Source organism: Entamoeba nuttalli, assembly GCF_000257125.1.
Source record: "Entamoeba nuttalli P19 unplaced genomic scaffold asmbl_7359, whole genome shotgun sequence".
Classification (NCBI taxonomy): Eukaryota; Evosea; order Mastigamoebida; family Endamoebidae; genus Entamoeba; species Entamoeba nuttalli.
Window position 1 is genome coordinate 1 of NW_008578574.1, and position 11,106 is coordinate 11,106.

At 24.3% G+C, this 11,106-nt stretch overlaps 6 protein-coding genes across 6 annotated transcripts; 2 read left to right on the forward strand and 4 right to left on the reverse strand.

The window, feature by feature from the left end:
• Positions 1–266: 266 nt before the first annotated feature.
• On the reverse strand, positions 267–857 carry ENU1_169320 (ribosomal protein S7e protein; the record flags this gene model as incomplete). The annotated part of the gene is made up of 1 exon (XM_008861091.1): positions 267–857. One exon carries the CDS (start codon positions 855–857, stop codon positions 267–269), a length of 591 nt encoding a protein of 196 aa, XP_008859313.1.
• Positions 858–1,507: 650 nt separating this feature from the next.
• ENU1_169330 (hypothetical protein) lies at positions 1,508–2,058 on the forward strand (the record flags this gene model as incomplete). Its single annotated transcript, XM_008861092.1, has 3 exons — positions 1,508–1,577; positions 1,625–1,686; positions 1,738–2,058. 3 exons carry the CDS (start codon positions 1,508–1,510, stop codon positions 2,056–2,058), a joined length of 453 nt encoding a protein of 150 aa, XP_008859314.1.
• Positions 2,059–2,244: 186 nt separating this feature from the next.
• Positions 2,245–4,343, reverse strand: ENU1_169340 (hypothetical protein; the record flags this gene model as incomplete). The annotated part of the gene is made up of 3 exons (XM_008861093.1): positions 2,245–2,375; positions 2,430–4,185; positions 4,272–4,343. 3 exons carry the CDS (start codon positions 4,341–4,343, stop codon positions 2,245–2,247), a joined length of 1,959 nt encoding a protein of 652 aa, XP_008859315.1.
• A 169-nt stretch (positions 4,344–4,512) lies between these two features.
• ENU1_169350 (ubiquitin carboxyl-terminal hydrolase, putative) lies at positions 4,513–5,500 on the reverse strand (the record flags this gene model as incomplete). The annotated part of the gene is made up of 2 exons (XM_008861094.1): positions 4,513–5,305; positions 5,358–5,500. 2 exons carry the CDS (start codon positions 5,498–5,500, stop codon positions 4,513–4,515), a joined length of 936 nt encoding a protein of 311 aa, XP_008859316.1.
• Positions 5,501–6,532: 1,032 nt separating this feature from the next.
• ENU1_169360 (WD domain, G-beta repeat-containing protein) lies at positions 6,533–7,538 on the forward strand (the record flags this gene model as incomplete). Its single annotated transcript, XM_008861095.1, has 2 exons — positions 6,533–7,253; positions 7,414–7,538. 2 exons carry the CDS (start codon positions 6,533–6,535, stop codon positions 7,536–7,538), a joined length of 846 nt encoding a protein of 281 aa, XP_008859317.1.
• Positions 7,539–9,154: 1,616 nt separating this feature from the next.
• On the reverse strand, positions 9,155–9,715 carry ENU1_169370 (hypothetical protein; the record flags this gene model as incomplete). Its single annotated transcript, XM_008861096.1, has 1 exon — positions 9,155–9,715. One exon carries the CDS (start codon positions 9,713–9,715, stop codon positions 9,155–9,157), a length of 561 nt encoding a protein of 186 aa, XP_008859318.1.
• Between the last annotated feature and the right edge of the window lie 1,391 nt (positions 9,716–11,106).

An 11,106-nucleotide genomic window follows, 5' to 3' on the forward strand; every position in this document is an offset into this window, starting at 1 on the left:
GGTGACCATCCACATCTCCTTAAATTCTAAATGGAATTGAATATGGGTAGATTTTATTTTATTATTATATTTTCTATTTTTTTAATCAAATAGAAAAATAAATTTTAGTAAAGAAAAACAATAATAAATTAGTTTATAATTTTTGAAAATATTAACTCTTTTTAAAAGATATTAAATTTCTTTATTTATTAAAAAAGAATAGACAAACCAATAAAATCGAAAAAGATACCTAAAATTGTATTCTAAAACCTCGATGATTACATTCCTTAAGCAACAACTGGGAATGCAAATTTAACCTTTTCACCAGTAATGTTCTTGTAAACAGCTGAGTAAATTGGAAGCTTAGCTTTAACTGAATTCTTTAATTTAGCATCATCAACAGCAACAAAGACAGTTTTAGAGTTAGCAATTTTCTTGTTGGCTAAGGTGACATGAACTCGTTGACCAGCAACTTCAACTGGATATAACATTTCATTCAAATAAGCTTCATGAACAGCCTTTGAAGTTCTTGATCTTGGTTTGTAGTCAGTTTTTCCTGATTGTCCAGTTTTCTTAGTGTGTGCAACAACTCTTTTACCAATGATAAAGACTGATCCATTAAGTTTCTTTTCAAGTGCTTCAATAACTTTTTCGAATGAAGCTCTGCAAATTCTCATCATTCTCAATGGAACAAAAATAACAGTAGCCTTTTTATCTTTGCTAATAGTAACTTTCTTAGCACTAATAACTTTAAGTCCTTTGAGTTCTGGAATTCCAGCAACAGCTTCTTTAACTAATTTTGAATAAGCATCGAATCCTGGTTTTTTAACAACGACTTGAGTAGCAACTTGGGATTTAGCAGTCATCTTGCCAGACATGGTCTCACTGATTCACTTCTCAGTTCAGAAGGGTTGTGCTAATTTTTTATAAATTTTAAGGGTTTTCTATTATTTTTTATTTTTTATTACTTTCTTTATTTAATTCCATTATTCTTTTTTTATTATTCAAGTTTCTATGATTTATGGAAAATTAAGTTTATTTATAAATACATTAAACTTCCCCAAAAATGTATGTAATCAATTCAATTACTTCTCAATGCCTTATAAGGTCCTTTTCTTTTTAGACATCTTTCCCTTTTCTCTTTATATTGGTTTTCAACTTTGATAATCTCTGATAATGTTGTGGGTTGTGTTTTTGTTGATAATGTTTTTTGAGTACCAACGTTTAAAGTGTTTGTTGTTTCAGAATTAAAAAACCGAGATAGAGAATTAATAAAAGTGTCTATTTTTGATGGGGATTGAAAAACATTAACTTCTTCTTGACTCTTTTGATTAGTTTTAAGTAAAGGTGTATTTTCTGTGGGTGTAGAGTTTGGACTTGATAAATCCATAGAACCAGTTAATAAAACAATTTTTATGACTTCTCTTAAATATTCTAATACTTCTTGTTGTCCTTTCAATTAAAATAATTGATAAACCAAAGACTATTATCAAATTTCATCTGAACTTAAAATTCAAAAATTATTTCAATGGAAGAAGGAAAGGTATATGATGTTGAGGTAAAACCAATGGTTAATGATGAAATTATTGTTTTTGAGTGTTTGTGTGTATTTGTTAATAAAACAAGGCATTACAATAATTAGTAGCGAGTGCTGTTGGTGGAGCTGAAACTCTAGACCAACCAGATGTAGATCAAATTCAAATAGAGGTTTGTTAAATTTTAAAGTTATAATATTAATAAGTAAAATTTAATTTTTAGGGACAAACGTATCAAATGGTAAATAAGCCGAATCAAAAAATTCAATTTGTGTTACAATACTCAGACGAAGGAATTCAACTTCATGAAGTGAAATTAAAAAGGTTAGATAAGAAAGGAACATCTCAAAGTGATAATAATCAAAGTATGAAAATGGAAGATGAAGAGTCAGATGCTGATGATTATTTTGGAGAAAATGAAGAAGAGGATGATGAAAGTAATGAAGATGATGATAGTAATGGAGATGCACTTGCCGCATTTGATAAAGCTGATGATAATGAGAATGATGATTTGAAAGATTCAGATAGTGAAGGAGATGATTGAAGAAAAGAATTAGTGTAACAAAGAAGTTATCTAACGTTGAGAAATTATTATAAGAAGAAAAGAAATTAAATTATTATTTTTTATTTTATTTTTGTTAATAAAGAAAAAGATACGATAATTAAATGAAGAAGATATTAATTTATGATTAAATCAAACATTCGATAAATGTAAATATATAAAATCATATTAAGCAATCACACTTTGCTCTGTCGTATTTAAGAGAGTTTTAGTGAATTCATAAAATAAATTTAGGAATTGTTCTACTGAATGATCTTTTGACATTCCAGAAATAACAACTTCATCATTAAATTCTTGATCTATTAAAAGTCAATAAGAACGTTATGTTTTATTACAAAAAATATGAAACAAACCATTAGAAAAGAAAGGTTTTGGAAATCCCCATTTATCATTAATTGGAGAATTAACTTTAAATATTAATATAGTTCTTGGGTCTTTATATAACGTTGATAATGCACTTGATACCATAATTTTATCTTCGAAACAATCATATTTAAAAAATGCATTTGCATTACAGTATTTGGCAATGTCATGTAATAATTGTTCAAATGATTCTGGGTATTTAGGATGTTCTTTTATCATCCCATTTATATTTTGAGTATTATTTTCATAAATCTTTAAAACTTCTTTTTTATGTTCATCAATTAAACTTGGTTTTTGTGGTGATTCCATTATTTTTTTATTTTCTTTTTTCTTCTTTCTTCCTCCAGACCCAACACTTCCAGTCTTTGATTGACTGTCTTCTTCTTTAATACTTTTGCTATAAGGCTTTTTTATTAGCTGAGGAACTATTTTTTGTTGAATAAATGGAGGAGTTTGTGTTATTGTTTGTTTCATTTGAACATTTGGTTGTATTTGTGTAAGAATAGGTTGACCAGTTTGTTGTGGTAATCCTGTTATATTTATTTTATTTGTAGTTAATGGATGAATAAGGTTTGATGGAGTCAAAACATAAATTCCTTTTTGTTGTTGAGGCAATTGTTGAGAATTTAATTGAAGAATACGTGAAACTGGGACTTGTGTTGGTTGAGGTTTAAATGAAAATCCTTGTTGTATTTGTTGTGGCATTTGAGGTAGTTGGTTTGGTTCTTGTTTTGTTTGAAGTTGTTGTTGTTGAGGAAAGGAACTTTTTTGTTGATTAGGATGATTAAGATTAAAAGTTAATTGACTAGACGGTATATTTATTGGTTGGTTTGTATTCCTTTGGGTTATTGGTTGATTCAAAGGTTTAGAAATATTGTATCCAATTTTTTGAGTTGATAAATTACCATTAGTACTAAGAATAAAATTACTTGTTTGCTTTTGGTTAGCTTGTGAAATAGTTATTGGTTGAGTAGGAATTTGAGGGTGGATACTTGGAAGATTATTTTGTCCATTAGAATGGACTTGAGTAGGAACTATTTCTTGTGCAACACCATTGCTAACAAAGAATTGTTTAGTTCCTTGAGGAGTAATTGCTTGAAAGAGTTGAACTTTTTGGTCAAGACGAAGTTGACCATTTTGAGTTGTAATAAAAGGAGTAACAGGGATAATGCCTTGAGTTTGTTGAAGTTGTTGTAATTGACGTAATTGTTGTAGGCTGATACCAGTTTGAATTGGTTGGTTTTGTTGTTGAGGGAGAGGACGAGTTTGAGTATTATTAACCCTAGACAAGTTTTGAATTTGTTGAAAGTTTTGATTTGAGATAGTATGAAGGTTAGGCTGTATTTTTTGAATTGTTTGAGGAAGAGTTGTTTGAGTTTGTTGTTGGAATCCTTGCCTATTAATTGATTGATGAGAAGTAACTAATTGAGGTGCATTAACTAATTGAGGTTTTGAAGTTTGTTGTTGACGAATAAATGAATGTTGGTTTTGTGTTTGAAGTGATTGAATTTGAGAAGGTTCTAATTTGACTTGAACCATGGAAGGGAATATTTGAATAGGTTGTTGAGAAGTCATTTGAACTCTTTGAGAATTGGAAGGAATAGATGATACTAATACTTGATTTATTTGTTCATTAGAAGAAGGTAAATTAGATTTTAAAGCAGAGAGTTGTTGAACACTAGGTAATTTACCTTCACTAATGGAAGGAATAAAAGGAATAATACTAGGAGTCGTTTGGTTAGAATTCTTAAATTAAATTAATATTTCTTTTTTTAAAAAAAGGAATGAATAAAATAAGTTATTTACATTTAACAAAGCATTTATCTACAAACATTAGTAATTACCTTTGGCTTTTTTTCTTCTTTCTTTTCTTTAACTTTTCTCTGTTTCGTTTGTTTAGGCATTTTACAACTAAAAAAAGAGAGTTCTATAATTTTCTTAGAACCCCTTTTTTAATAATTACCATCAATTCCTCTCAAATTTATTAAATATTAAATTTTTTTTTATTTAAATAAATATAAGATATGTTTTATTTAACTTTATGACGTTTATTCTTTCTTTTATAATAATCAATTACTTCTTTGTTATTTCATTTATTTGTTTTTCTATTTCTTGTTCTAATTTCTGACGTTTTCCAAGAAATAGAATTAAATTTAATGCCAATGGCATATAGTCATGTTTTCTTCTTTTATTTTCTTTGTGTTGTTGTTCTTTAATTTTTTTTTCTTCATCAATAATATCTTTATACAATTCTATTTGATATTCTTTTTTCTCAGCAAGAGCATTTTCATATAATTCTTGATATTTCTTAATTTGGTCTTGAACCACTGCTAATAAAGTAAATTCAAGGCTTCCTTGCATAGCATTAATAAGTCCCTCAAAAAATGGTTTCATTCCTGTAATAGGCCAATTCTCGTCAGCACCTCCAATAATAATTGGTCCTTCACTAAGTCCATCAAGTAATAATAAAATACCATTATATGGAATAATACTAATAAAGTGATATGCACGTCCTTCCACTCCTTTTAATTTTTCTGATATTTTATTTTCAAGTGCTTCAGATGGCTGAGCAAAATCGTTATGGGCTTTTCTAATTATTTCATTATTTCCAATAGCCAACCCACGTTCATGAGGACTTAATGGTAGTGTTTGATTTTTAAATTGTTGTAAAGTTGGTCCTAGATTAATATTTGGGATATTCATTAATGTAGATAATATTGCTTGAGTAGCACATGCGTTTTGAACAACTTGTTCAGCAAAGAAAATATCAGGATATTCATTTGTTTCAATAAAGCTATATTCATTTCTTATATAATTTATTGTTTGTTTATTATATTCAAATAATAAAATAAATCCTTTTATTGGTCTAGACATATTAATGTATATTTCTTTCTTTAACAATAATAAAAAAAATAAACTTGATTCGTTCAAATGTAGCAGAGTCATCAAAAGAAAATATTTCTTTAAACTGAATATCATCACATCCTAAATTTTTTACCATTTCATTAAATACTCCAGGGTCAGACTCAATAGTATTCCAATTAAATTTTTCTTTTTCCATTATAGTTGATGTATTATTTATATATTATTGAGTTTTTTCTCTCATTTAAATCTTTTAAATTTTAATACTATTTATTTTTATAAAACAAATTAGATTTTACTTTTTTAATATCATTTTATAAAACAAAAATATTATTTATACTAAATATTATTAATTTTAGTTATTTCACTTTTTTGTATAAAATTGTTTTAAATTAAAACTTTATTTATGTTATTATTTTAGACTTTATTTACAAGTACTTAGTTATACCCATTTTATTTTTTAAATAACTTTTTTAGAAGTATATTCTTTTAAACATTCATAAAATGTATTATTTTTTTTTGTTTATCAATCCTTCTTTGATATTTTATTAACTATTTAGTTATTGTAATAAGAAATTAAGGGTTGCATTAAATAAACTTTTATTAAACGTATTACTATTTTATTAGAGGAGTGGCTCTGTTTATTATTGAAAGTTTTTTATGTTATAATAAAATATAAACCATTTCTTTATAATTGGAATTAATATACTTTTATTAGTAAAATAGTTATAATAAAAGTAAAGTAATTATAAATGATTAACTTCTTCTTATAAATAATATTCTATTAGGTATATCCAGAAATGGAAGAAAATTTACTTTTTTCGGTTAAAATAAATATTAATAACCAAATAGGATTAAATGGTTAATAAATAGTATCAATTAAACTTATTTTTTTTTGTTGCTGTCTTTCTTTATTCATTTAGTATGATAATAAGATGAGGTTATTCTATTATATTATTTAACTGATAATAAAAGTCTAAATTTTATAATAATATAAAAAGTCATATTTTCAACTTCTTTTCAACAAAAGGATTTGTCTGTTTTGGTTAAATTGGAAGTTACTATCATTTAAGAGAAAATTTATGAATAAGTAACTCTGTTAATATCTATAAAGTAAATCTCAATTTTTTGTAATAAATTGTTATTTGTAAATGATTATCAAAAAAGATTTAATCGTTTTATATAACAAATAATTAAAAGAAATAAAAAAAAGAACTTTAAAACCTAAACAATGACTGATAATAAGATTGAAGAAATTGAGAGGTATAAGAAGAGTTTTGTATATTCTGAGTCTGAATATGAATATGTTAGTTCTGCGTTTTCATACGATGGTGAAATTTTTGTTACATCAGGAGGAGATAATACGTATCGAATTCATTCATTAAGTAATCCTAAAGAGCCTACAATATTAAAATCACAACTCTTTGGTTCTGGAATGATTAAATACACTCACCACCCCCATGTTATATTAACTTCCTTTAATAATAGAGGAATATTAAATTCATTAGGACTTCTTTGTTTTGATACAAAAGAGTTTGTTCGTGTATTTCATGGTCATACAGACGAAATTATTTCCATTGACCATAATAATTCAAGTGACATGTTTTTGTCAACTTCTCTTGATTCTCATGTAATGCTTTGGGATCCTCGTGCTAATAACCCATGTACTTCAAATATTTTCTTTGGCAAAATATTTCCAGTAGCCTGTTTTAATAATGATGGTACAAAAGTTGTTGTAATAGAAGAAAATAATGGTCATGTGTTTGACTTAAAAAAATTCCCTTATGAGCCACTTTTTAATTTTGTTCTTCCAACAGAAAGACCTTATAGAAGAGTTACTTGTTCTCTTGATGGGTCTAAAGTTGCAGTTTCATCACCATCAGGTAATATTTTTGTTATAGAAAATTTTGAATCTACTGCCCCCATTATTGTTTGTTATTTTTTCTTTAAAAGTTTTGTTGAAAAATTGACAAGGTTATGCTTATCAAACATAGAGGTCTATCAGTACTAAACTTACTAAAGACTCTCCTTGCATTGAGTTCTCAGTTGATGGGTCTCGTCTTATATTTTCAAGTGGATTTGATGGTAGTGTTAATGTATTTAATTGCATAGAACATACTACAACACCAATGCCTCAAAGTAATCAAACAACAGTACGTTCAATAAAATGTAACTATAAATATCCAATTGTAGCAACAACATGTTCAGTAGTAAATTGGTGGTCGTATGATGATTAACTTAAATTTTAGTTTCTTAGCTTTTTGTATATTTTACAGTTTATAATTATTGAACTTATCTTTCACAACCAATTATTTGGATTGTAATAAATCTTTTTAAATTTTAGGTTGTTTTTATTATAACTGTTTTGCTGTTATAAGAAAAGATATGATAGTAGTATTCTTATAAAAAAATAAAAGTAATAATTTGTAATTAGTTTACTAATTTTATTTCTTAATATAATAATTTCTCTTCATATTTTTTAATCACAATCATTTAATGTCTATGAAAGGTTGTTTCTCAATAAAATGACATGCTTTTTGATAGAAAGAAACAAATGTTAAATACCAAAAAGTTTAAAAACAAGACTTTAGATAATGTATATTCATTTTATTCATTATTTCTAAGGGTTATGAGAAAAAGAAAGACTAGTTATAAAATAATCATCTAATTTAAAAGACTATTAAAATTAAAAGAAAGGTGATTAATATTGAGAATAAATAGAATATAAATGAATTAATTTAGACTATGATAAACAAAATTAAGAGATATATAAATAGAAAAAAGGATAGAAATATTATAATAATAATAGAATGGAAGTATCATATTAAGATTGTTTGACATTCAATTTTTTTCTCAGAATTAATAATAAGAATTAATAAAATAGTTATTTTCTTTGATAATTTGAAGAAAGAATCTATAAAAACACGAACATTGTAAAGAAAAAAAGAATAAAATCAAAGAATAAGTATATTTACAATGCCAGATAATTTGCTTGAGAACAAAACAAGTAATACAATTTAATGTACCAATAAAATTTAAACATTATTACAAATTAATATAAATTCAATATATAAGACAATAATTAAAAGTTAAAATCATAATAAATAAAGTATGTATAATACTCTTTTGAGATATGTTCTCATAATAATATTTATTAAGAAAAAGAAACAATGGAGATATCACATTATTAAAATAATTGATACATTTATTCTATTTTTATATCAATTTATTATTATAAATAATAAATATAAAGTTGTGAATAACAAGAAAAAAAAACAAGAACTAGAAATTACATTACATGTTATTTGAATTAACTCACAAAATATTGTTTAAATAGGAGAATTGAAAAAATACACAGAAATTATATGTCAAATAAAATAGTTTGAAAAAGGATTTTTATAGTTAATCAAAATTTATTCATTTAGCATTTAGAGTATCCATTATAGTCTGTGATAAATATTCATTTAATTATAGTAATTATTTAAACAGAATATAACAAACAATATAATTTTGAATTAACCTGATAATAAATGATTTACAAAAAAAAGTTATTTGAAGTATTTAGGTAACAAAGAATTGAAAGGATGTAATATAGTTTATAATTGAGATGATGTAATATAATTAAGAAGACACATATAATAATGGAATTAGAATATTTTATTGTAAAGATTTATATAATACAAAAGACAAGAAAAAACAAAAGTTTTTTTTAATAAAAGTCTTTGAAAAGTAAAACTAAAACTATGAAAAGAAAGAATAAAAGATGATTATAATATTAATTAACTAAAATCAAATTTTCTTTTAATAAGAAAAGCGGTCAAAAACAAAACAATAACAAGTAGTAAATTTTTCCTTAATAATAATGAGTTTCTTGTTTCTTTAATAAATCATTTAATTGTTCTCTTTCAACCATAATTTGACTAATAATTTTAGCTCGTTCATTCTTTTCTTTCTTAATAGATTCAACTTCTCTTTCAAATCGTTTTTCAAATTCTATTTTCTTTTCTTCAAATTGTTTTTTCCATAATTTGAATTGATTATTCATTTCTTTTAATTTACTTTTTCTAATTTCTTCGTCTTGTTTATAAATTTTTTCTTTTCCTTGTTTATAAGCCATTAACATTTTTTGTTGTTGTTCAATAACCCAAGAATTATAATTTTTTCTCGCTTGAAGAATTCTTCTTCTAATCTCTTTTTTACGTTTTTTAAGTTCTTGAATTTCTTTCTTAGAAGACTCTTCTAACATTCTCATTCTTTGTTGGAATATTTGATATTGTGAAATACTCGGTTTACTTACTTGTCCAACTTTTGTAGCAGAATAATGAATTTGAGGATAGTTTTGTTTGATTTGTTCTTCCCAATATTTTTGTGTGTCAATTGAATATGCCACTGAGATTATTAACAATAAAATCATCTGTAAATTATAAATTATGTTTTTTTTTAAGTTTTTATTTTTATTTTATTTTTTTCTTATTATTTTTTTGTTAATTTTCAATTATTATGGTTTTTTCTTTCAGTATTAAAAAATCTTGATTTGTCTTAATTTTTTACAAGTAGAATTGTGTTTTACTTAATATGAATTCATTATTGTTAAAGTACTTAATAAACTTCTTTTATTCAATCAGTTTTTTATTCTTCTTTTTTAATTTTATACCTCTTTATTTTCATTTGTTGTAATTTATTTGTTTTAAATTGGAAATAATTACTGTTTATTCAAATATTATTCATTTAACAGTCATATAAACCTAACAACTTGTTTTTTTTTCAACCTCTTTATTAAATATATTTATACTTTATTAATGTTTAATCTTCTTAGTCATATGTTATTTTTCTAATTTCATATTAAATTAATATACAAATATTATAGTATTATATTAGTTCATTAATCTTGACACAATATAATTTAAAAACAGAAGTCTCTATTTAATCAGAGTCATAACTAATAATTAAAAAATAAATAACAATATATATTTATCATTAAATATTCTTTGATTTAAAAAGTATTAAAAATTTTCTAGTAAAAGTATTTTATATCAACAAAAATATATTCACAAAGCACCACTTTCATAAAATTTCTTGTAATAAAACAACACTTTTTATACAATATTTGAACCAGCTATAAACCAACTTTATTATAATTTTCACTCATCTTTTAACTTAAGAAACTTAATTAAATAATTAAAAAAAAAATGTTCTATCCAAAACTATCTACAAAAAGAATAACAAAATTTTTATTGAAGAAATAACAGTGTGTTTGGTCCTCTCTTCAGTTTACTATCTACACTCATTTATGAGGGTTTTAATTAAGTTAAGAAATATGAAAAGCATTGAATAGGCTAATATACAATACTTTAAATCCTATTTTAGAAGTTTGAATAATTTTTAAATATGAAAATGGCATACCAATGCAAATGATATATTGTGTGATTTGGCACTTTTCAATGATTAAAGAGGTTCTATGTAAGATGATAGTATGAAATTAAATTATACAAAAGATGACATTAACCACAAAGAATAAAAAGAAGAAAAGAACAACGATTAACATGGACAATTTGTAAATTCAAATATATGAAAAAAAAAATATAAATTCAATTTTTATGATGTGTTGATTATACTAAACCTCTAAAATGAGAAGAATTTTATTCTTCAAAACTTGATACAAAATTTTATGTAGATATCACAAAAGAAGAAATTCATTAAAGTGTAATTCTAGTTATTTTGTCAGGAAATGAAAGAAGAAAAGAACAAAAATACAAGAAATATTTAATTTGAAAGAATGAATTTATATTAATAGTTTATAATATC